Source organism: Linepithema humile, chromosome 6, assembly GCF_040581485.1.
Source record: "Linepithema humile isolate Giens D197 chromosome 6, Lhum_UNIL_v1.0, whole genome shotgun sequence".
Lineage (NCBI taxonomy): Eukaryota > Metazoa > Arthropoda > Insecta > Hymenoptera > Formicidae > Linepithema > Linepithema humile.
The window spans coordinates 26,611,309-26,635,855 of NC_090133.1; the positions used below are offsets into that span (position 1 = coordinate 26,611,309).

General features: G+C 50.5%; 1 protein-coding gene and 2 long non-coding RNA genes across 7 annotated transcripts in view; 2 read left to right on the forward strand and 1 right to left on the reverse strand.

Moving 5' to 3' along the window:
* The window catches only part of LOC105671243 (uncharacterized), a 217,143-nt gene that overhangs the window by 100,655 nt on the left and 91,941 nt on the right, over window positions 1-24,547 (reverse strand). For all 3 annotated transcript variants that reach the window (XR_001100585.2, XR_010890603.1, XR_010890602.1), the window contains one exon: window positions 8,760-8,882. This is a non-coding gene — a long non-coding RNA (uncharacterized lncRNA). The remainder of the gene's footprint in view (window positions 1-8,759; window positions 8,883-24,547) is intronic.
* LOC137000342 (uncharacterized) lies at window positions 1,457-14,844 on the forward strand. The gene is made up of 3 exons (XR_010890601.1): window positions 1,457-1,606; window positions 3,016-3,617; window positions 14,703-14,844. It is a non-coding gene; the product is annotated as an uncharacterized lncRNA (long non-coding RNA).
* Window positions 14,867-24,547, forward strand: part of dati (datilografo) — an 85,742-nt gene continuing 76,061 nt past the window's right edge. For 2 of the 3 annotated variants that reach the window (XM_067356559.1, XM_012365214.2), the window contains exons 1-2: window positions 16,269-18,036; window positions 19,759-19,869. In XM_067356559.1, the coding sequence (XP_067212660.1) occupies window positions 16,951-18,036; window positions 19,759-19,869 (1,197 nt within the window). In that variant the 5' untranslated portion in view covers window positions 16,269-16,950. Of the gene's footprint in view, window positions 18,037-19,758; window positions 19,870-24,547 lie in introns of all 3 variants that reach the window. The other variant, XM_067356560.1, reaches the window with a different exon arrangement.

Consider the following 24,547-nt stretch of genomic DNA (forward strand, 5'->3'; position numbering starts at 1 on the left):
ACGATATCTTCTGATCTATCTATTCTCTATAAAGTACGATGGGTTGTGCTGTGGTCAGTGCCGCGACTCGAAATACACGATGAACGTGAACTCCATTCTGGCGTGTACGCAACAACGGCGCGCTAACCTTACTGTCACGCCAGGGCCCAAAGGGATGTAAAGCCACGATAACGCCTCCAAATCGTTATTGGGTAGCGACAGAGAAGCCACCCCTCATCGTTTACCAGCCGTTCTATGGTCCCTGGAATGGAGTGCCAGAGATACAGCGAAGGCTGCTACTTTAACTATCGTTAAATCACGCAAAACCTATAATTGAATACTCGGGCACGATCATCAGGCTTTTCTTTATCTTTGTATATTATCGTCCGTCTCTTCTTTCGAAAAGTCTAAAAAGTCTACCGACAGCTATCAGCAGTCGCGGATCGGTCAAGTAGCCTCGAAAATATACGTATGTATGCGAAAGTATCGTCCTCGCAAATGTCCAACTCGGAGTTGAATACTCGACTAACTAGCGTCTAAACTTGAGAAGACGTCTTCCCCTTTAATAACAAGAAGTTTCTACAGCGGATTATCGTCGGCCTACCACGGATATTTATCACGAGTAATTATCAAGAATTGCAGATTGCGTTTGGAGTTAAAAAATGACTTTAATTAGCAATGGACAATCGAGATTAGTCCGCAAGCTTTGCGAAATCTATAAAGCCTCGCTGCATCGTCGAGAGCTTTACCCTTTCGTCTACCGGCCATTAACGAGTGGTTGATGGAAGAAGAGGGAGGGGAGGGGGAAGGGGGAGAAAGGCAAAAATTAGGCGCTAGTTTCCGCGCCTAATTCCCGCGACTAAATTAGCCAAATTGCATTCGCACCCCCCCTTTCCCTCGCTACGTACGACGTGTCAACGCGATCGTTTTCGTAGCGACCGGCGCCGCCGCTGGCCATGAAAACTTATCCGGATCCGAGAGAGAAGCGGCGTTGGCCGGTTATCGTCATTACAAACGGTCTGCGCGACGTACATGGCGTCATCCACCTGACGCCTCGGTGCGCCTAGCCGCGCAGCGCCGCGCGCGCGCCGGGCTGGGCACGGTCGCGCGCAGAGCGCAGAGCGCACGACGCATACAACGACGCGGAGCGCAGCGCATTGCACACAGCGCACATCGTATGTGAGGGCGCGGGCGGGGTGGCGCGAGGAAGATGGTGAAAGAGGAAAGCGCGCGTCCGAGCGAACGCCGGTTCGTGGTCCGAGCGGGCGGAAAGAGAAAGCGAGATGAAGCGCGCTTGCGAGAAAGGGCGAGGGAAAGAGCGGGCGGAGAGAGAAGGCGAGAGAGCGGGCGGATGGACGGACGAACGGACGGATGGACGGGCGTGCGGGCGTGTATGCAAGAGCGCGAACGACAACGGCAGGGAGCCGACGAGGGAGCGAGATGGAGCGCGGGTGGAGGGCCAGCGCGCGTCCGAGAGAGGGTTGGTGGCTCGCTTCGGCACGGTTTAGGCGGCGGGCGGCGTGTGGTGCAATAGAGGCGGCGAGGAGGTGAGGTGGGGGTGCCCGGCACGGGGCCACGGCGCAGTTGCTACTCAGACACGGGGATGCTCGCAATGCCTCTATCAAAGGTTACCGAAATCCTACGGAAATATCCGCGATTACGCGGCGGGACGTGCCGTGACGATTCGGTGGAGACGCGTGTCGCGACCGCGGAGGTGCTCGCACGCGAGAAATCGGGGAATTATTGCGAAAGAACCGCGCCGCGTGTTTAAGTCCGCGTGTACGGGAAAGGAGGGACCGGGAATGGCTTCGGGGGGGCGGCTTCTCGCGGGGCTACTCCCGAGACGACGATCGGAGTGCGTTGTGCGCTCGAAGAACGTAAGAAACGATCCGCGAGAGGGAGAGAAAGAGAGGAAGAGCGAGAGAGCGCCGAGGGAGGAGAAGAAGGAGACGGAGCGGGCTCCCGAAGTCCTTTCTACCAAGATCGCCACCCCGCGACGTGCCAGCAGACACTGCCGACTCGCGAGGAGCACGTGGGGGAGAAAAGTCCGGGAAAGCACGAGGAGCTGGAGAGAGCGCGGCGAGATAGAAAGAGGGAGAGGGAGAAAGGACGTGAGACAGGGAGCTTACGAAGGCGCGAGAAGGACGGAGGCAGAGCGTCCCGACGCGTCTTACCACGACGCGCAAGGAGCGACGCCGCGCGCCTCTCTAGAAGGGGAAAGAGAGAAGGTGGAGGGGGCGGACAAGGACGCCGCGGCGGGGGTGGCAAAGACGCTCATTCGTTCCTCGAGTCACGTGGACCCCTTCTTATACCGAAGGTTTTTCCTTTCGTCGAGCGGGAGATTCGAATGGCCTTAGATCGACGCCAACTCGGGCTCGGGGGTGCCCCGGGGGGAGGTGGGTGCGACTATCGATGATGCCAGATCCTCGCGGTATCCTGCCTGGGCCAAGTGCTTCTCTTTCAACTTGTCGCATTTTTATTCCAAAATTCCAGGTGGTATTTGACTTAGCACTTTACTTCCATTAGCAGCGTAAAGGTAGTATTAAGCTCTCTCTTTTTTTACTTCAATAATTCAACTTTTCATCATTCTAAAGATTATTTTTTATAACTTTTTTTATAAATTTTGATTAATATTTTATTTTTTTAATCATATATTTTTATCTGCCTTAGAATTAATCATTAAATCTCGAATTGTAATTTTAATTGTCGCGATTCGAAAACGCGAATTTCACTCGACAATTTCAAACAAAATCTGTCATGATCGATATACCCTCTCGTCACTCGTACGCTTCTTGGTCCCTCCGCAAACACACGTTTCAAACGAGGCTCGGAATTTCGTCGCTACCGCTAACCGCATTTGTACCGAATAAAAAACGTTTCACCGAAAAATAACCGCGATAAAAACGAAACAATCGGTGGATCCGTTTGCGAAGCACCGCAAGCAGGATTCACCGACGATCGCGAAGTCATCGCGACGGATCGATCGTAACGGAGGACATACGGGGGTCCGGTGCCCCCTTTTCTTTTCTGTTTCAGACGCGTCGCACTGTGTTGTTATGTGTTGTCATAGTTATTTCATTGAAAAATTAATTTCACCGTTTCCGAAACACGCACCGATTTCTGTCTGTGAAACACAACGTCTGAACAACTCCTCTTAAGTTTTGCCGAAAGGACTTAAATAATTTAGAGAAGCTAAAACACTTTCGAGCGATCCTGATTTCGAAATTACGACGAGTAAGAAGACGACGATTAAGAAGAAAAAAAGGAGAAAATACAGAAAATCAAGAAAAATACGCGAAAAAAGCACCAAAAAAAGAGAAGAAACGAAATTAAAACAAAAGCATTGCCTTAAAGAAGAAGAGTACACCTACACTGTCGAAGGAACAAACGAGAGACACAGGGGGGAAAGAAACAAATAAACAAAAAAAAACACTTTAGACGCCTACAAAGTAAATTGTAAAGATATGACTAAAGTATATTTTTAACAAGTTTTGAGAAACTTTAGATTTTAAACGTAAATTTAAAAAGCGAAAAATGAAAAAAAACGATAAAATTCTTAATAACTAAAAATGTGATCTAAAAGTCGTTGCTACCAAGAGAAGCCTTATGTCCTTGTTTCAGTTAGTTCGGTTCCAAACGTAAGTACCCCAACAACTAACTGAATATCAATTTTGCATGGCATGCGTTGTACATTTTTTTTTCTATCGTAACAAAAAATATCGATCAAAAAGAGAGAGAGAGAGAGAGAGAGAAGAATCGCCATGTTCAGAGAAGCTCCGAGCTTCGAGAAGAGCGGGAGATTCTCTCAAGCGGGAATTCTCTTCTACGGATCGTGGGAGGATCCGCAGGAAGAAGAGGATTCGCGTTCTCTCGCCCGTGGGAGATATGTCGTGCCGTTTAGCGACGGATCATAAACGGAACGATAAATCTTCAACGACCGGCGCTTAAGTCGATATCGTGCAAATAACATTACGTCCAAAGGCAACTGTTTTACAAGTTACTGTAATGACAGCCCTCACGCGCGCGCGCGCGCGCGCGCGGGGCACCACCTAACAACAACGGCCGCTATAAAACTTAGCTGGCGTAATGCATACTTTCGCGCAAGCCACGGTCTGCCTACTGCCTCGCTTCGCTCTCTCTTTGAACGGCCGCGGCTTATTACAGTAAAACAGTTAAACACGATAGTATACGTAATAATAGCGACTACCGTGATGACTACTGTTATCCGGCAGAATCGCTGTTATATTACCATTATAATTCGCGCATTATTAAGTAGTGTGTAACGACTTGATGACCAGCCTGTCGCAAGACGAACTTCAAACAGACTCGAAACAAGTTTCTCTCGCGGCGACAACCGCCCATCTCATCCGAGAACAATTCTAAACGCTTGTTACAATTGTTGAATACTTCGTCATAACGATTACCGTTTCGGTATTGATTATTCTGTATAAAAAACTTTGTTGAGTCATTCAATTTTCTTGCGAGAAACTATTATTTCCATTTTTAACTTGTTATTTTTAGTAGGATCATTTAGACGTTAACAAAATTAATTCTCTAGTAAAATTTGTAAAATCAAAGATTATGGAAACTGGTCGTTGCATTCGCTACTTATTCGTTGCATGCAATTCTGTCTTCACGAATTTGTTAGATATCATAAGGAATTATTTCTGATGCAAAAGTACAATTTTTATCGCCAATTTAACCGTTTCGCGATGTTGAATAGCGTAAATTTCACGATTGCTGAAAAAAGGGGAAAAAATTGGAAAAAATTGGGAAAAAATGGCGAGAATCGCGAGTCTGCGAGACAAAGAACGCGCGGTACGCGGAATCATTCCATTTCCCGAGTTCGATGACGCACCCCCGGGTCTGGTGCCAGGCCCGGGAGCTCCACCGATGATCAAGGGTGATGCGGGAGAAAGAGGGACGGGGGCGAGGGTGGGCTCGGCACCGGCGAGAGCGGCGGTGCGGAGCTTCGATTTCAAATTTCCTATTTCCCGACGAGTTGGCCTGTGTTGAAAACGTAGCGTGCAACGTAACAACGTGCGAGAACGAGAGAGAATCGCATATACACTCTCCACACAAACCCGGGGGGGAAGAAAATGACGGTGGAACGCGGCGGCGACGGCCGGGGGCGGCGGCGGTGGCGGCGCCACGGCGGAATACCGGCAACGCCGCTTATTTTTTCGATGATTTTCGAGCGCGCGGGCGCGTCCTTGTATGTGCATCATACGTGTATGCATTTCTCTCCGCTTCGTATATACATGTGAACGGCCCTATCAACCCCCTTCGGCTGGGTCGTCGATGGTCGGCGTTGTTGCGCCGGGGATGCCATCGGAGGAAGAGCGGTAACGGCGGGTGGACGGGCGGGCGGGGGAGTACGGTTGGTAGTCGGCGGCGGAAAGGCGTTAGGGTGCCCCTGGGTGGAAAGAGGAGGTGGTGCAACGGTGTCGGTGGTTGGCATGAAACCGGTGGCCAGATAGAGAACGTGGGTGAGAGCGAGGGAGAGCGGCGGTGGCGTGCGAACGGAGATAGAACGGCTGTGAGATACGGCCGAGGGAACCGGGGGCAGCGGTGGGCCTGCATGCACTTTTTTTTCCGCACCCCGCGTATTGATCCCGGAGTCATTCAAAATGGCGGCCGGGGCCGAGTCAGCCAATGACTGCCTGAATCGATGACTGCAGCGAGCCACCCCCGGACCGGCCAATGGGAGGCCAATGGGAGGCCGTCGCACGCCGTTCTCTGCGGGAACTACCACCCCGATGTACGAGACACAGGCCTCCCACGTTGTGTACCCTGGTACACACACGTATGCATACACACGTGCCGACGGGGGTTGTGTGCGCGCGTGTGTGTGTATACGTGTAGCTGTTTGGTCCGCCGGGCAGAGCTCGTCGATGACCCGGGCGACGTCAATGATTTCCACGGAAAATTTTCCCCCCCAAAAATGGCAAAACTCGCCGCTCGCTCCTCCGGCCGGGGATCCCGGACCAGAGCGCGCTGTAGCTTTGATTAACGGTCTTCCTATGTATATATTCCGCCCCCGCTCAATCCCCCCCTCTCGTACTTTATCGCAAATATACGAGACAGAAAGTACTGACTGCACGGGCAAAAATATTCCCGATCATCGACCGGTGTCTGCCATCTTTCATGACTAGCGGCCCCTCGTCATCACCCCGGCTCTGGCCCGACAGTTTCGCTCCGAAATAAACGAGATTCGTTCGCTACATGCATATTCCAGCGCGCCCAAATCATTAAAAAATAGATTGTTTCTCAGTAACAATGCAGAAAATGACGTCATAAATTCGCAATTTTTATCGCTATTGCATCGTTCCTTGCGGAGCGTATAACTTGTAAATGATTCTCCATTCCATCTTTGCTTTCAATAGAAGATTAAAAAGATATGCAAACGATAAGACGGTAATTCCACTTAATTGTTTCACGTCGTCAAGTAGGTAATCGTGATTTAATAACTGGCGCTTTTAAAAATTAAATCCCACTTAAGATTGAGACGTCTACGGATATCTTTGCGAGAAACTCGGCTATTTCGGACGAACGTTTACCAGACTTGAAAACGGTGAATTTTACATTCACTCGTAAGAATAGAGCGCGGCGTATTTTTCCGATAACACGCGAGGCGCGTCAGATTTTTTCCGGCACGATCGTCGGCGATGCCGCTCGAAGTCACCGTGCTATCTTCGTCACCTTGATCCTGGATCCGCGCAACGCTTATCTTATCACACGACTTGCGCAAAGTCTCAGAAAACACGCTTGCACAGATACGCCTGCACTTGTACGGAGCGATCGCTCTTCGCTCGACTTTTCGTTACCACTTCTGTCCGAGATCTGTGATCCAGGACTCGGGCGGGCTTGACTTCGGGAATATTCTCGAGATTAAAATTTGGGCAGGTACGGACCGGCAGGATCGATCGATCGCGTCCGATCGCGGAATTCGTTGCCGCACTTTGCGCATAGCGCGGGGCAAAGAGAATGTCGAAACTGCGCGAGGCACGAGGCACACGATTGCATCACGAGTCGCAGTGTGCGGCCGAGCTGCATTACGTCTGTGTGTGCATATGTACTTAGATTGCCTCCTATTGACACAGTCGCAGACGACAGTGGTGGTACAGTCGGGAAAAATGCATGCGACGCGTTCCGCGGCTCACGTCCGTGCCGTGAGCTTCGACAATGCTCACGCACTCACGCACGCCCGTACGCGTGTATGCCTTTGATCACGCGGCGCGTATTTGACATCCCGAATTGTCCGGAATCGGTATCGATTACCGGTGAATCGGTGTTGTCTAAACAGTCGGCCGCGCGTATCTCGCGTATACGCGAATAATTTCGACGGATCTGCAATTCATTCCTTTTTTGCGCTCTTTTATCCTTTTCACGCGGGTAAATTATCTCCCCAACCGCGCCGCGGTCCGAAATAATTTGATTCATTACGCGCGTTTGCCGCGTTTGGTTATATTTAATGCGACGATACAGACCCGCGCGCATGCACGCAACGCTCGTCCCGACGAGCGTTCTCATATTTAATGTAAATCAAATTTAGAACCGGAACAAAGTACACCGGTCAGCGGCGAGCCGATTCTACACGTTTGCACGATTACTGTTAATTAGCAGTCCGTCCAAATGGACCTGAAAAATTCATGAGGTGTCTCGCTGTTACCCGCCCAGTTTTACGGATCACTGACTTTCCGCGCGACGATCTAGGTGCATCAACGATTCCATTTCCCATCGAAATTAAAGGAACATCGATTCTTCTCGAAACAATGAAATAAAACACTCGCGTGTATTTTATTATTAAAAACTTAAATATTGCATTTCGTACGATGCGGAATTGTTCGATAGTTAAATAGCATCCAATTATTACGGTAGATACGAAGACGGTCGCGTTCGTCGTTTAGAAACGTGCGTCTCGTCGACAACGCTCGACAACGAGGGGAGAAAGAACGGTCGGTGCACTTTCTGACGCAGCTGTACTAAGTGCACGATGGAATGGGTTTTTCTAGCGCGGGCAGTTTTTCTATTAAGCTTCATTTGTTTCTTTCATTGCGTAATGCGCCGGACGCGTCGCTCATTTCATCCTACTGCCGACCGGCTACTCCTACCGTTAGAATTCTTAATCCGGGCTGTCAGTTTCGATGGCTCGCGTGCAGCACGTTCCTACGATTCGCCGATTCGCCGAATTGCGACCGTCGCGACGATCTTAATCTCATTTCCCGGCGAATATAAAGTAGTGCGTCTCTCATATTACAATGTATTCTCCGCGATGACGTGATAACGCGCGTGAGGTGGTCCGAGATTCAGATCGATGTACACACGTTTCGGTGAGTTCAATCGCTCGACGCAGCAAAAAAAAAACATACATAGACATTCTTTTCCCGCATTTAGAGGTTGAAAATTTTGAACTCACCGAAATTATTATTAGTGGAGTTTATTAGTGAAAGATAGTTTGTATTTATTTATCGAGAAAAAACGAGAATTTCTTTGGATCTTTTCCTAAAGAATATAAAAATCATAAAACAGACGCCTGAAAGATATTTTAATTTTTCAAATTTTTAATAAGTTACTTTTAAACGTGTCTGAGAATTCTTTTGCGTTGCTTGGATTTCAGTGCAATATATAACACATCATTCAGATGTAATAAATAGGTTTAGTGACTGCGTATATCTCGTGTGTGATAGCGTCTGCTCGCATTTGTCGCTCTACCGCACTTCCACCGTGATCGATAGTCTGCCGCGGTTAGCACGGACAAAAACCTTAAAACGACTCACCCTTTTCTCCACTCGTTCATTCCATCGTTCCTTATTCCGCCACCAGGCGTCACCTCGCCACGGGGTGGTTCTTACAATCGGGGGTTGAAAGGAGGCTACTTCACACGAGCAGCAAACGAATTTCTGCAAAAAAAAAGACATGCGAACGATTTATTAGTCTGTGAATCTTCCCGAGTGACAGATGCACAAGAGAACATGAAAATAAAAACGTGTTTAAGCAGTCGTGCGCGCGCGTGTTAATCAATCATAGATAATTCTTCCTTTCTTTGTGAAATTCTTGACAGATTGAGCATTATGTTAGCGTTGTGTTATCATTTTATTTTAATTATTTTCAATTCATAGGACAACGTGGACATTGCAAAACTATTTTCTTAAATCAACGCAGAATTCTGATAATCATCGAGATATCGGTTGTATCGCGGCCAGAAAATTTGAAAGACGCGGAGGTATAAAAAGTATCCAACGGCCTTTCCACCATCTGACCACCCTCGTCGAACGTTTTCATACACCCCCCCTCGCCACCGGCATATTCGCGAAGAAGGCGGACAATCCAAAGTAGGCAGGATCAGGCCCAGAAGACAAATGTCTTCCTACGCAAAGGCGTACGCCGTATCGGGGTAGTCGATCGGCTCGATTCACAGAGTGCCGCGCCGGCACAACTGGCCGTCAGAGTTACAAGTGCATGTGCAACAACTCCGTACGCCGCAAGTACCCGTCTGTACGTCCGTTGCTCGGTTCTTGAAGTCCAGCTGCCGATCGGGATCAAGGGGGAATCGGGATCGGGACTGAGATCTAAACCGCCGCGTATGTGCGTGCATTACGTACGTATGTACGGTAACGCATACGCGCGTGTATATATATATATGCGCACACATGCGTTACCTGACAATCCACCCACCCTATAAACCAAGCACGGAGGCTCGATTCTCACCTGTTTTTATCCTCGCGTACGCCGCGCCGAGCCGGCCGCTTCATTTGTAATTTAAAGTGAGCCTCGATTGCCCAATGCGTTCTACGTACTTATTTTCGGTGCACCGGAGAAACACACTCGCGCGAGCGAGTCCCTCTCGCCACCCGCACACGGAGCCGAAATTCTTACTACGGCGGCAGCCTGCCGCGAACGGAAGTTCGATCGCGATCGCGCCCGGTTACTTTCGTGCCGAGAAACCCTCGTGTCGGAAATGCGTTACTTTCGTCCTGTTCAAGCCTTCCGCCGATGGCATGTTCAACTGAATATTTCGGCACTTGGATCCTTGCGAAAAATTACGTCGCGATCCATAGATATCTTGCGCTAGTTTTCAATATTTTTTTGGAAGATATTGATTATGAGAAAGTTTTGTGACAATTATATTTTATGTTATATTTATATGTGTATATATATCTGATTTATTATGTAATGCTACTAAAAAATTGAAAATATCTTTACTTTTTTATTTATAACTCCAACGTGAAAGATTAATCGTTATATTGTTAATATCAGATTAAGTTGAACTAACAGTTTTCATTAAATCTCTGTCTCTTCGTAGTTACTAGTTTAGACATATGTAGAGAATGAAGCGAGACTATACATCCTGATAATCGATTTCGGATAGACCGAAACCGGTCGTCGTAGGATATCTCTTTAAGGAGTGAGAGACGTTTTTCGACGGTCCGTCGCGTCGTAACAAAGAAAGTTATCGCGCGTGGCGTTACACGTGCGACGAAGGTCGCTCAATTTTTCCACCATCCGCCGGTCAGCCGACCCATTGGTTAACTTTTTTCGCGCGGCGGTCCACCCTAGTCGCACGCGCGTTGGGAGAGACGCGGATAGGATGGACATGACGATGGGTGTGGGTGGAGGGACGCGACCGGACGCGACGCTATCCTACGTGACGCTCTTTTCTTCGCTCCTTTCTTGTCGCCGCCGCTCGTCCGACCGAGAGAAAGAGAGTGAGACAGCGAGACGAGAAGGTGGACGTGTTGTTGCGTCGTCTCGGACAGACGGCGGGGCTCACCCGCGCGGATGCAGGAGGGCAGGGTGAAGAAAAAAAGGGGTCGCGCTTCCCCACTACGTCGGTCTCACTACTTCCACGTGTACACCACGTGGAAAAAAGGACGAGGCCAGCGTAAAAAAGCGGCGCGTGGGGGTTGTCGCGCTGGTGGGGCAGGAGATGCGAGTCGAGGCAGCCGAGAAAGGGTAGGGAAAGAAGGGAGAGAAAAGGAGCGTAGGAAAGGGTGGCGGGTGGCGTGCGCGAGGTACAGCGAGGAAAATCGTCGACGCGAGAAGGACGGACGAAGGAGCGCGCGAGGGGGGGAAAGACGTTGGTGTAGAAGGGAGGAATAGGAGCCTAATGCAGATGGTGGGGCAGGTACGTTAGATGAGAAGCCGGCAGGGAGGGAGCGAGAGCGAAGAAGGGGCGGCTTGGTTGTCTACTTTGGCGAGGAGGGTGCGTAAGACGAGCAGGATGACCATCGACCACCCTCCGCCGTGAAATGAGCATCAGCGCGTCCACTGAAAAGTCGACGTCCGCCGCAAGGTCGATGATCCGTGCTTAAATCGCGATTTGGCTTTCGAAATGCGGAGGCGGATTGGCAGGATGACGGATGATCAGGATGACGCGATACATTCGGATACGCTTTCTCCCGATCGTCGGACGTTTAATCGACTAATTGTCACTGGAGCCGCGAGTAAATTTCGCGCGCTGCATCGAGACAAGCGTAACAAGCAGGCACTGTCTGTAAAGAGCGATAAAAAAGAAAGCTTACTCTACTCCCCCACAGCATGGTTAGTCACGCGTGCGTTGCCATACGGGACGCGAGGGAGGAGGCCATTTTTATACGACGGTCCCCCTTCTTTTTATTCCGTACCTCAGACTGTTACACCCCCTTACATAGAAGCCCCCTACAATTTTTCGGTCAGTCGAATACTCCGATTCGTGGCGTTCGCATGTCTCACACCGAGACTCACATATATCTCGCCGTTAAACGAGAATCCTTTGATCGACGAGGGAGAATCGCGGGGGGGAAAGGAAGTTCAAGTGAGTTGACGGGTCCGCGACGAACGAGCGAAAAGTTTTCAAGGACGAAACCGTCGGTTCAAAAAGAGAGCGCGATTCGAGGTAGCCCGCGCGTACTTACGTGCGCCGGAACGTAACCGCGAAGTGTAAGATAGCGATCGGGAGATAGACAGGGACAGATAATATCGGTTCTTACGGCTCTCTCCTTCCCGCCCGGCGGCAAGGGTTTTCTTGGCCGGGCGAAACGGAGACGGAGAGCAACCCCTACTCTCTTTCTCTCACCCCTTACGACGCTTACCCCCGTACGAGGCGTCGGCGGAGTCGGCGGCGGAGAATCCCCCACCCACCCACCTGGGCGAGGGGTGAAGGGAGAGGAGAGTTTGAGGAAAAGGGGGAGATAGAGCGCGCGCCTCGACGTCGTGACTGGTGGGGGCAAAGGAAAAGAGGGGTAGCTTGAAAACTCCTGTCCTACGGCGGCCTCAGTTTTTCGTCCTCACGGAGGTGGATTTTCGTCGTGGGTGGACGCGGCCGGGGTCACGAGTCGGTCCACGGTCACCTGGGCCCGCGCCCGGGCCCGTCGGACCCGCGTATGGCATCGCCGCGGTAAGAAACGGCGTGCGGCGAAGGCGCCTCGAGGTGGCCAGAAATTTCGCGGCCGCGCACCACCTAAGACAACGCCCCTACCCGAACACGCGTTCTTTAAGGCACGAGGGGGTGGCTTTTAGTCAGACGCACGCGGTCTGAGAAGCGCGCCACCACCGGCCCCCGACGGAGAAGGACTTAGCGTTTCTCGCGAGCCGCAGACCCGAGTCAGTTTCGGTTCCTCCTCCGTCAAGGACTCGAACGCGGAAGAGGAGAGAGCTTTTTCCCCCGTCGCACGTCGTCGTCGTCGTAGTCGTCGTCGTCGTCTTCGTCGTCGTTGTCGTTACCGCCGTCGTCCTTCGAAGAGGAAGAACAGTGTCTTGGCTGATATCGTGCACGAAGGTCGCGAGCAACCGTGCCGAGAGTGCATCACTATTAACGCGTATTTACCGATCATCGTCGACCGCCGCTGCTCTGCCTGCACCTGTCATCCGCACTTGTATAACTCTCCAGTAAGGAATTCTCCGGATTCTTTCTCTCGGAATATTCGGCCCTTGCCGGTCTTGTGTCTCGAGTTGAATTGTGACCGCCGCGGACTTTGCGTCCCGAGCCGCGCATATTAGTAGACCCGACGCGTAAACCAGCCGATCGTCAACGCGCCCGCTGCCTTTTTTTCTCTTTTCATTCTTTCACGTGATTTTAGTCAGTTTTCCCCACTTTCGGACCGGAGACCACCATTGACCCTCCCCCTCCTATTCGCTGTTCCGAATCCTGACATGCCCGGTACGTCATCGTCGCCGTCTCAACAGTGTTTCGTCGCGATCGCACACGCTTCGATCCCGTCTCGATTCTCGGGAGTGATACGATGTGCTTCGGTAAGGTCACGAGAAAACCAAGACGAGAGAGCGAGTCGGGGGAGAGAAAAAAAACGAGAAAGATCTCGAAACCATCGTCGAATATGTGTGCAGTCAGACGAATGATTGTCTTGATGCTCGCGATCGCGGAATCACACGGCGAACAATAAACGTAACGAATCGCGAGTAAACGAGTTAGCAATTATGCGAATATCCGTGCGTGATCATTTCGCATCGTTAATTCAGTAGGCAGGCGACAATGCTTGTCACGTCACATAAACCTGACACACGTTGTAACAAATTATTTGGCGTTTCATTGACGTCGCGTCAACCCTCCTCTTCGGTCAGTGACAGTTTGACTGTCACTCGCGAAAAGATCGTGTATTAGGAAATAATTCAAGGAGCGGCGAAACAGTAGCGAAAAAATATACATTTCAAAATTCTTCCAAACAAGGACGATAATCGCCGAAACGAAAAGATGATTGCAATTTCACTAGCGTCAAGGATTGTGTTATAGTGAGAGATATCGCGTTGTTCGTAGTGCTGTTACGTTTGACATAAAACACATATCTCATACTTATATTACATTCTCAAGAATATTCAGTGCTCTGGATCTTTATTTTCATTCCGTTCACCGTGCTTTGGTTTATTGCATATTGTTATCTTAGCATTATTTTTATCCACAAAAAATATTTGATTCACATATATCGACGCGTCATTCTCTTTCTGTCGAATATTTTCATATTAATTTTGCATCTCTGCATTTGGCATTCCTTACTGTTTCTACGTTATCAATGATAAGTCACCACGCGACGGCAAAAGGCATCCGCGTTTTCGAGCCGGTTTGCGCCGCGTTCTCGTAAATGTGCGAAACCAACTAAAAATCCGCTTTGACGAGGCATAGCAAAAAGCAGGGCATGAATTTGTGTAATGTTAAATCATCGACGCGAGAGCTGGATGTGTCAAACGGATGAAATTTACCACGCCGCGTAATTAGTGCGTGCTTCTGACAGTGCTGGTTGAAATTATTGTTTGTGTCGCGGCCGGAAGTGTAACCCTTCATAAACGTCAGTTGAAAGAGAACTGCGTTTAAACATTGCCTTATCGTAAGATCGTAAAATCTCGAGGGTGAACCTTTCCGATATCGCGAAATTTGATTAGAATTCTCTTCCAATTCGATTCGACGTCGCGCTGCAACAACCGTTTTTAGACAGTGTCATCTGACAAAAATCAATGTTTTAAATAACTTTGTCTTCGCGTACCTCATCAATCGAGACATTAAAACTTTTATTACGATCCGAAAGTCGCAGTGAATACCGTGAGAAATCTGAAAATGTCGCATATCTGAGATAAATATATTTCAGCAATATCCCGCAAACGTTCTTTCCCAAACAATAATGTGTGAAACGGTTGCCTATGGCATGAAAAAGTAGTCGTGTATTGATGTCAAACCGTTGGTCGCGCGTGACGCCGAATAACGCAAAAATGTATTCTGTTTTTCTGGATTGCAGCTTCGAGCGGGAGACGCGTTGCAGCGAGAGATTCCCGCGCAGGAGAGGAAGACTGGACAAAGCGGAAGAAGCAGAATAAGACGAGCAAAGCAGAAGCGGAAGAGCAGAAGAGCGCAAGAAGACCGAAAGCCGAACGAGTAGAAGCGGGGTTGCGAAGAAGAAAGTGATTTAGCGAGTTTATCGCGCGTATCCGAAGATAGCGAGAAGACGGAATACGGAAAGATCGGGAGTAGAGCTACGGAAGCGCAGAGAGACAAAGATCGAAAGAGGGAGTTAGAGACGAAGAGAGATAGAGCAAGAATCGGAAAGAAAGCTCGAGAGAACCCCGCGCTGCATACATATATATTTCAGTGTGTTCAAAAAACAAGTGTACCTAAGTGCAATATTAATTAAACCTAAACGATAATAAGAAGCAACCACAACTACCATCGACGATATCGGTAACGACGAGCGGTGATCGATAATCGAATAGAATTCCTTTTAAAGAGTTAAAACGCTAGAGTCGCATTTCGAGGAGGAGTCATCGACGGACGCGACGAAGCCGCTTAGAAGAAGAGAGAGAATCGGAGGAAGCAGGCGGAAGCAGAAACGGAGTGACGGAAATCCCGGAGAGGAACGCTCTCGTCCCGCTTAAAAGAAATCACACGAACTCACTGACTCAAAGCCGACGCGCGCGATTCAAGCAAACATCAACTTTTCGAGTCTTGTTCGAGCGCGTTCGAGCACACGCACACACGCACCACACACACAACACCGCACGCACATCCAACATAACGGGGCTTAAATACTCAGGGCAAAACGGGACGAGCGGTAATCATCCGCAAAGTGCGATTTCTCACCCCGAAGAGGAGCGGAAGCCCTTCCAACCGATATCCGATTCGCGTCCGCGTGGACTATCCTTCTCGTTTACACCGTCCGGGCTGGGCAATCCTGAATTTTAACCTGAACTTAAGTGTACGCTAGAGTTTAAGTTAGATAGACGAAGGAAAAATAGACCGTTCTCTCATTTGCTGGAGAACGTTCGCTCGCGCGCGCAACAACTCACGCAAAGCACACGCATAAAGCATACCTACACACACATACATCACACATTACGTATCACACCGGCACACAGAGGAGGGGGAAAAGAAGAGGAGAAGAAGACGGAAGAGAAGAAAGAGACCGAGGCAAGAGGAGCCGTAACCGCGAAAACGCGAACGGACGCAAAACGTATGCGGCACGACAACGATCCGCGTACGTAACGAACGAGTCGTTTTACGATAAAAGACGCATTACGGACGCATTACAATCACCGATCGCGGCGGTGCACTCGTGAGAGAGGCATCGCGACCGACAGCGACAGTGAGAGCCGCGTAAGAAAGGCACGATAGAGAGGGAGAGATCTGGGAGAGGACCCGGAAGAGGGAGTGGAGGAATCATAAGAGGAAGTTTCATGAGCCAGGCGGTAGGTAGCAGGGCCGGGAAGTCGCAGCAGGTGGCGAGTAACTGACGTTGCCCGCCGCCCACGTCGAAGCTCGGCGCGGCGCGAGGATCGTTATCGTTACGACGATCCCGTGGCTAAAAGCAGCGGCCGAGCGCGAGGAAAGGTAGGAAGGAACGGCGGCGAGCGCAGAGGTGTGCCGGCCGTCGAGCTGCTTACCGGAAGGGGTGCGAAAAAGCGGGCAAGCTGCGCCGGAAGGGGGTAGCCCGGGCTTCTCGCGAAGGCCTCAAAATTTCGGACGCGACGGCGGCCCTGGACCTGCGTGCCCAGACGCAAGCCCAACCAGATTTCGGCCCGCTAGACCACCAGCAGCCGCAGCATCACCATCAGCAGCAGCAGCCGCCGCAACAGCAACAACAGCAGCCGCAACAACAGCAGCCGCAGCAGCATCCGCAGCACCAGCAGAACCAAAATCCAGAGTCGCGTCCTCACCATCACCTGCAGCAGCAGCAGCATCACCATCAGCATCACCCGGGGAATCATCTCCACTCTGGCGATTCGGGGGGTGGGATAGGAGGTGGAGGAGGAGGCGGCGGTGGAGGAGGTGGCGGCGGCGGCGGCGGAAGTGGCGGTGGAGCTGGCGGCGGCGGCGGAAGCGCCGGTGGTGTTGCTGTTGTTGCTGGCGGAGGACCGCCCGGATCTGAGCCGGATCGGTCCGCAAGAATTCACGACGAGGAAGAAGAAGACATCACCGAGCGCGAGGACGAGGAGGAGGACGAGGATCCGTGCAGCTCGCCGGAGCCCGACCTTGAAAACGATTCCGAACCAATGGAGATCCAAGCGTCGGCTGTCACCGCGGCAGCCGCGAACCTCCACGCGCTGCGCCAGCACGTATTCAAGATGTCAGATTACTGGCAGCAGCCGCAGCGCGGTCCGCCTCAACATTCGCCTGGCATACAGCACAGCCCCATCTCGAATTCGACTCAGCATCAGCAACAGGTCCAGCAGATGCACAGTCCGCTCGGCCAGCAGCAGCAGCAGCAGCAGCAGCAGCAACAGCAACAGCAGCAGCAGCAGCAGCAGCAGCAGGCCGCGCAGGTCTCGCAGGTGCAACAGAACGCGAACGCGAGCCTCGGGCAAACCGCGAGCCCGCAACAGCAGATGCAGCAGCAACAGCAGCAGCAGCACGCGATGTCGATGAACCAGACGAATCAGGGCCAGCAGCATCAGTCTTCCCCGGCGCCGACGACGCCTTCGCCGCAGGCCGACCATCAAGGCGCCATCGCCTCCAGCATGGCGCAGAGCCTGCACAGTCTCGCGCAAGCACAGCAGTCCATGTCGCAGGCGTCGAGCCCGTCGCTGGCGGTCCAAGCCGTCCAGGCGGCCCAGGCGCTCAATCAAAACCTCGGCCAGGCATTGACCCAGGCGCTCACGCAGAACATGCAACAAAATCTCGGACAGACCTTACAGCACAATCTGGCGCAGAGTTTAACGCCGAGCCTGTCGCCGCAGCAGCAGCAGCAGTTGCTCAATCAGCCGCAGAATCTGAGCCAGGCGAGTCAGAGCTTGCAGCAGAACATCCAGAGCCAGGCGCAAAATCTATCGCAGACGCTGCAACAGCAGGCGCAAAATCTCACGCAGAATCTTGGCCAGGCGCTTAATCAGCAGGCGCTGCAACAACAGGCGCAGAACCTTACGCAAAATCTGCAGCAGCAGGCGCAAAACCTCACGCAGAATCTGCAGCAGCAGGCGCTCAACATGGCCGGCACCATCGCGCAGAACGGCGGTCTCGCCGGTATGAATATGTCGGGCGGTCAGCAGCAGAACTCGCAGAACTCCATGCTGAGTCCCGGCGCGACCAGCCAGGACTCCCACGACGCCACGCTCACGGAGAAGCTCGTCAACGAGTTGCAGGTGAGCAAGCCGCGACGGCCGTTTTGCATTTCGTCGCCCGGATGAAAGACGCGCAAACACGCAAAGTTCGCGTTTACGCGCGCACAGAGAGTATCGCGCGTCTTTTTCTATTTATTTTTCGCTCGCCCGAGAGAAACGGACGGAGTTACTCCGCGACCGTATCCACTGCGAGGAGAGCAGCGATAAATAACTAGGGCGAGGCGACCGCGATAAAAATACATAACGCACCGATAAATAGGGTCATTCACTCACAGGCCGGCAGACGCTGGACAATACTTTCGAGCGAGGTTTCTCTCCCCGCGGGGAAAAATATTTATTCAACGACGCTGTCGTCCGACGACGCGTCGACGCGAGCCCTAAGTATCGCGAGATATCAAGGTCCCTCCTACGTGTTGGCGCCCGCCCGTGTAAATAACGCGGTTTCAAACGTCTCGCGAAATCGTTCGTTCTATCGTGTAAAAACCAGACGCGCTTAAGGAGACGCGCGCTTCTTCTCGCTAAACGATGTATCAAACGTTCTTTCTAATTTATCGTTCAAATGGCATTGCGATAGCGAGCAACGGCTTGTAACGGCTCGTAACAGAGAGCTGTCGGGATTTGCAATATATTTATCAGCCGGAAGACGGGCGTGATTGCTTTTACGTTAATTCGGCGTCATCTTAGCGTTACAGAGTCACATGTCATCGACAATTTTGTCGGTTTGATTCCGCGACTGTACCCAGATACGCTGACCACGGTTTGCACACACGCACACACACGCACACGTAAATGCATACACACTAGCAGGGTACGTTGACTTAGCACATCGTAGTTGACTTACACGCTCGTACACACGGAAGAGGGAGAGAGAGTGAGAGCGAGTGAGTGAGAATGTGCAGAAGAGAGAGAGAGAGAGAGAGTGAGAGGGAGAGAATGAGGGAGTGAGCGAGAGGAGCACACGCACACGTCAAAGTAGCAGTGCAGTCCGCAAATGCGAACGCGGCCCACGCACACCAATGCGGGAGAGATGCAGATACGTCGTCTCTCGGGGTTCTTGACCCGCGCAACACAGATAATACCATACGCATACGTCATACGGTACGCCGGGAAGATGTTACCAAGAAAATATCGCGCCGTGTTTCTGCGACGGCATGGGCCGCGGAGGCTCGATACGATGTGTGTGTGTGTGAGAGAGAGAGAGAGAAAGAGAGAGAGTGCGAGAGAGAAGAAAAATTACACGTCGTATCACCCGACAGATAGCGGAACTTTGAGATCGCGTTAGCGAGCATCGGCGATTCGTAATTAGCGAGACTATAAACTGTCGCCCGTAAGAAAACCTGAGAGCACTCTGTTTGCAAGAGACTGTCTCGCGAATATATAGTATTAGATCACAAATACCTTTCGTTATTTGCGCAGCTATCGTTATTTTTGCAGAAGTCTCATTTTACATTTTCGAATAATTATCGCGCGATATTTATTACAAATAGTATCGATATTAATTTTACACCCGATCGCCATCGACAGATAGCGATAGCTCTGTCACAAAGTAGAAATACTCGTTTCATCGTGCCGCTCTCGTGCCCGTCGACGCGGTAACAGCGGAGAGGGTTTCTTTTTTATTCTTTAACATCCGAAATAGTAGTAGTTGGGCGAAACGAAGCTTTGTAGTGGAGACGGCTAGTACGCCGTCGAGGACGGCGGAGAATCGGGGACTAACCTGAGCTATCCTATCTTGCCTCATAGTCTCGTGCCTCTGCGGCGGGGCTTGGAGGTGCAGTAGGTGCCGGCGGTGGTGGAGGAATGGGCAACATCAGCGAACGCACCCTCGAGGAATGCTGGTCCACCCTGCAGCGAGTGAGTTGAACACTCCAGCTCGTTCACGAAAACCCCTTTTATTAATGCTCTCTCCTTGCCCGGCGCATCCTACTTATCTTAAGTTTCTCGCTTTCTCTCGCCGATCGACGCGACGGCCGAGGTTTTCTCTATATTCGTTTTTTTCTCCCCTTTTATTTATTTTGAATAACACGTCCTGCACGTCGCAGACGCACCCACGTCTCGTCTCGCTCATTGATGTTATTTTTTTTCGTTCATCCCGCTCACAATCAACGCGATTCAGTTGGCTATGTTTTCGCCCGCAAGAATCTCGCTTCCGCGCGAATTCACTCAAACATTCTGCGATCGTGTCTGATTTTGCATCTCGATCGCTTTGCTCACTTATTTGTTCGTTGATTTTGATGTTGTTATCTTATTACCTTTTTTTTTTTGTCTTTTCATCTGCTGGCATGTGTCGTATGTGTCGTTCGTCTTGTACATCGTTGGCTGAATGTGTCGCCTTTGTTCCTGTGCATTGTGAAATAGTCTTACTTGCAACTGACCGCCTAAGCGGCCGTTCGAACGATCCTCGTTCTCGCTCGTACTAACGAGCGTGCCGTTGCAACATACTATAGATTTAACGAACGCGGCGAAATGTGCGTTTCGCATTGTAACGTTTTCAGCGAGCGATACTTGTGTCACGCACGCGACGCGGAATACGGACAAAACAGCAATTTTTTTTTTTTGCGAACGGCGAACCAATTGCGCTCGTTACGCGCAATCGATTTGCGTCGCACGATCGCCAAAGCGCAATACATCGTAGATTCCTGGCGCGACTCCGCGCCAACGCCGCAAGTACGAAAGTACGCGGGAAAAGAAAGCGACGCTAACGAGCCCTGAATTACGTTAAACTGTCGTTTCGATGAGGAGGAGCGAGAGGTCCCGGCACGCAGAAAGGAGAGACGAGCGTGGTAAAAAGGCGGGATACTCCCCTCTGCGCGCAAGCCCTCCTTTGCGGAAAACTTTATTCTCATCCCCAGAACGAAACAACAATTTGTTTCGTTAAGTAGCCGCGGCGCTCTTTTGTTTTTGCGACTTCTTTTATTTTAGCGGCGATAGCGGCGGCCGGAGTGACGGCAGAAAAGGTAACAGGAAGTGGAAGAAGGTGAGATGGGGGTGCAAGAGGGTACTGCACGGGCATTCTCGTCCCACCGCCGTGTTCCATCTCTCGTCCTTCCTTTTCTTCCATCGCCACCTTAAAAGCCGTCCCGCGCCGCGCGCGCGTGCGAAGCGAAACTTTCGGAAAATCGCAAAAACGCCGGGCGATGGCGAAGTTTCCACGTTTCCCCGAGATTTAATTAAAACATTCGCCTCCTTTGTGCCGTCCCCATGCGCCGGTTCGCGGACCACCGGGCTGTCGAAGCGAGCCATCGTCTGTCGTTCTGTCCAAGTGACGAGGACTGATACGAGCACTTTCGATCATCAACCTTTAATGCTTAAGGATCATTGATAATTCGCTACGGGTTTTCCCGCTTGATTCTGAGAGAGAAACGTTGTAAAAATAATTTAAAAAATTGTACACGGAAAATTTTATCAATATCGAAATAAATTACGAGTTTATAGTTTTACAGCGCAGTTTTACAAAAACAAAAAATCTCGAAAAATCGCGCGCTTTAATTAAAGTTAAATTTAATTGAATTCACAGTCGTTTAATTATAGATTGATAAAAATAATATACAAGTATATTTCAATCGTAGTCTTCAACAATGATGCTCTCTAATGGAAAATAAATTCGGGACACTTGAGGATTTATTGTGAGCTCGTGGGAAAGATGAAGGGTGCCGCGGAGTGAAAAGGATGAGACGAATGCGCCGCGATGTTACATAAACATTCGCGGAGAACGGTTCTCAGGACCCGGGGTCCACCCGCGTTTTTTTGTTCTACCGCTCGCGCTACCTCGAAAATTAAAATCCAATTATTTCGACGCCTCTGCTCGACCCGGGCTCGAGCCGATTCAAATGAATTTTTTGCACGCGCTTCTCCCCAATTCGCTCTTTCATCGCGCGTTAAACCGGTTCGCTCGGCGCAACGAACCGTCGCCGAGTTGCATCCACACCGCGATCTACCCTTGATCGATCCGGAACCGCGATCTCGGATCAAGCTGACAGCTGCCGGGAAGAACCAGAAGCGAATGAAGGAGAAAACGAGCAGGGGAAAAGAAAATCCGAAAGAGATCTGAGCTCCTTCCCAACGAGCGTAAATTGTCCCGACGCCTTGTCATTGTCTCAACGCACAAAGGCTTACGTATCCCTGCGACAAACGTTCTCTCGCATCAACGTCGTCCACGCTTGCGTGAAATGTCGAAAATAATTTTTTCAAAAAAGTTCAAACAAATTTGATCCGATAATTGTAGAAAACGATAAAAGACTGGCTGATAGAAATTTAATAATTTTCAAATCATCTTCGCACGCAGAATCTTTATCGAGTCGCGATGGATTTTCAATTATTTTAAAACGTAACGGAGGAAGTTAATAAAATGTAAGAGCACGAAGGATGACGACAGCCGCGAACGACGTGCATAAAGATTTAATCGTCGAGCGCGACTCAATGCGGGACGATCAAATAATGACTACGCTCCTTCTCCGGCTACGATAACAAAAAAGAAACACGCATTATCTATTTGCTGACGCAGATACGTCTCTCGTTCCGACATGCAAATCTCGAGGAGTCTTTCTCACGTTGCGTCCCTCACGTTCCTCGCAGGAGCGCATACTTTTTTTTTCCTTCTCATACCCGGAAGGCTCCTGTGTACTATTTAAATAACGGTTCTCGCGCACGTTTCATTGTTTCACCGCTCTTTCTCTCTCAGCGAGTAACCCTTCTGGTTACCGGGGAAAGGCCGGGTAAGGGAAGGGGGTTGCTCTGTTTCGAGTCGAGTAAGAAAACCGAAAGGGAGGATGACGGGAGGGGCGCGAAGGGGGTCAAGTTCCGTGCCGGATAGCCGTTATGGCAAAGACAGAATTACGACGTCTCAAGACGAGGGGTGTCCCTCCCCCCTCGTTTTAACCCCTTTCGCTCGGTCCCGGACGGATCGTCACGGAGTTTCTTGGCTTTTCAGTAATTTTCTATGATTTTCGGATCGCATGATCGGCAACAATAACGCGCGCGCGCGCCCACGGCCTCTTCGAATTCGGCCTAATCGAATGCGTTCGATCGCTCGCGAAAGTCGGTGAATCTGGAAGAACGGCAGGTGATAATGATGGAGAGAAACCATTTTGAAACTTAATTTTCTCAGAAAAGAGAAACTTCTTATGCGAGCGCGTTGTCTAAAAGTAAAAAGAACAATTTGGAGAGATATCACTGCGCGTATGTAACTAAATAAAAGCAGAAATGTAACCGAATGAAAGCAGAAAGAAAATTATAATTAAAAACAAGAGGCATCCATTAGGAAACTTAGTAACAAAAAAAAAAATTAACGAGACAGCAAAGTGATAATATTAATAATATGGTTTGCAAAAGACAAAAGACGAAATGGTACGCAAACACTCTCGTGATTTTCCATTCTGCGAATAATTCAATCCATATAAGTGTATTTCAAAAACGGGTTTAAAGTGCAAATGCAGTTCGCGGACGCAAATGACATGCAAACTGCATAATCGGTATAAAGAATTGTTTACACGCGGAAAAGATGAAAGACGCATCACGGCGAAGCACCGGCGCGCACACGCGGCCGTGCACACACTCTTCTTTCCTCTCACACTTTTCTGCCCGTTCCCCCCGTCTTTCGTACACGGCTTCGCCGTGACCTACCCCAAACAAACCACGAGAAAAAGAGGGAAGAGAAGTGCGCGGCGGTGAGGTCGCGGGGCGGCGAAGGGCGCAGGGAGCGACACGGCGGAGAAAGGAGGAGAGAAAGGAGAGGCGGGGGGAGGATGAGGAGAGACGGAGACGAACGAAACGAGAGGATGGAAGAGAGTGCATTCGCGCCCACACACGCCCGAGAAGTTGCAACGCGCGGATGACAAGGAGGAGAGCTGCGCGCGAGAGAAGGACGAGCGCGAGGGGAAACGGGGGGAGGATCGGGAGGGTACGCGGAACGGAGTTTATTCTTCGTGCTTTTTTTTATCGTTCGTTGACTCCGCGCTCCTCTGCGGCGAGAGAGCAGCGTGCTGCACCACGATAAGATTGCGCTCGCAGGGGCGGTGAAAGAGTAAGAGGAAGAAGCACGTTGTACGGGAGAGCGAAATCCGCCCGCGCACGCCATGCGTGCCCGACGCTTATATTACGTTTCAGCGTGTATATCGGTGCGCTATCGCGGAAATATCTCGACGCGGTAGGTAGTAAGCTCGCGGGAAATCAGACGGCGTGGATAAATCTCGATAATTGCGAACGGAGTCTGTGAGAAAATATGCGACGAAATGTGATGGGACACGTGTTGCGCGATTAACATTGAGACGGAAATACATAGGCTATTCCGGAGACAATAGAGCTTATTATTTAATTATACTTAATGCTACGTCTATATATATATATATATATATATGTGTATATACAACGATATATACCGCGATATTTGCGCACTAATTACGCACATTACACGGAAGACAAGAAGGCAGAAAGATGAGCGTCGCGAAACACGTTCGCCGATAATAGACGGGCTAAAACTTTTCCGGTGGCCCACGCGAATATTTGTTGCGGCACAATTACGTCAATTAGCGGC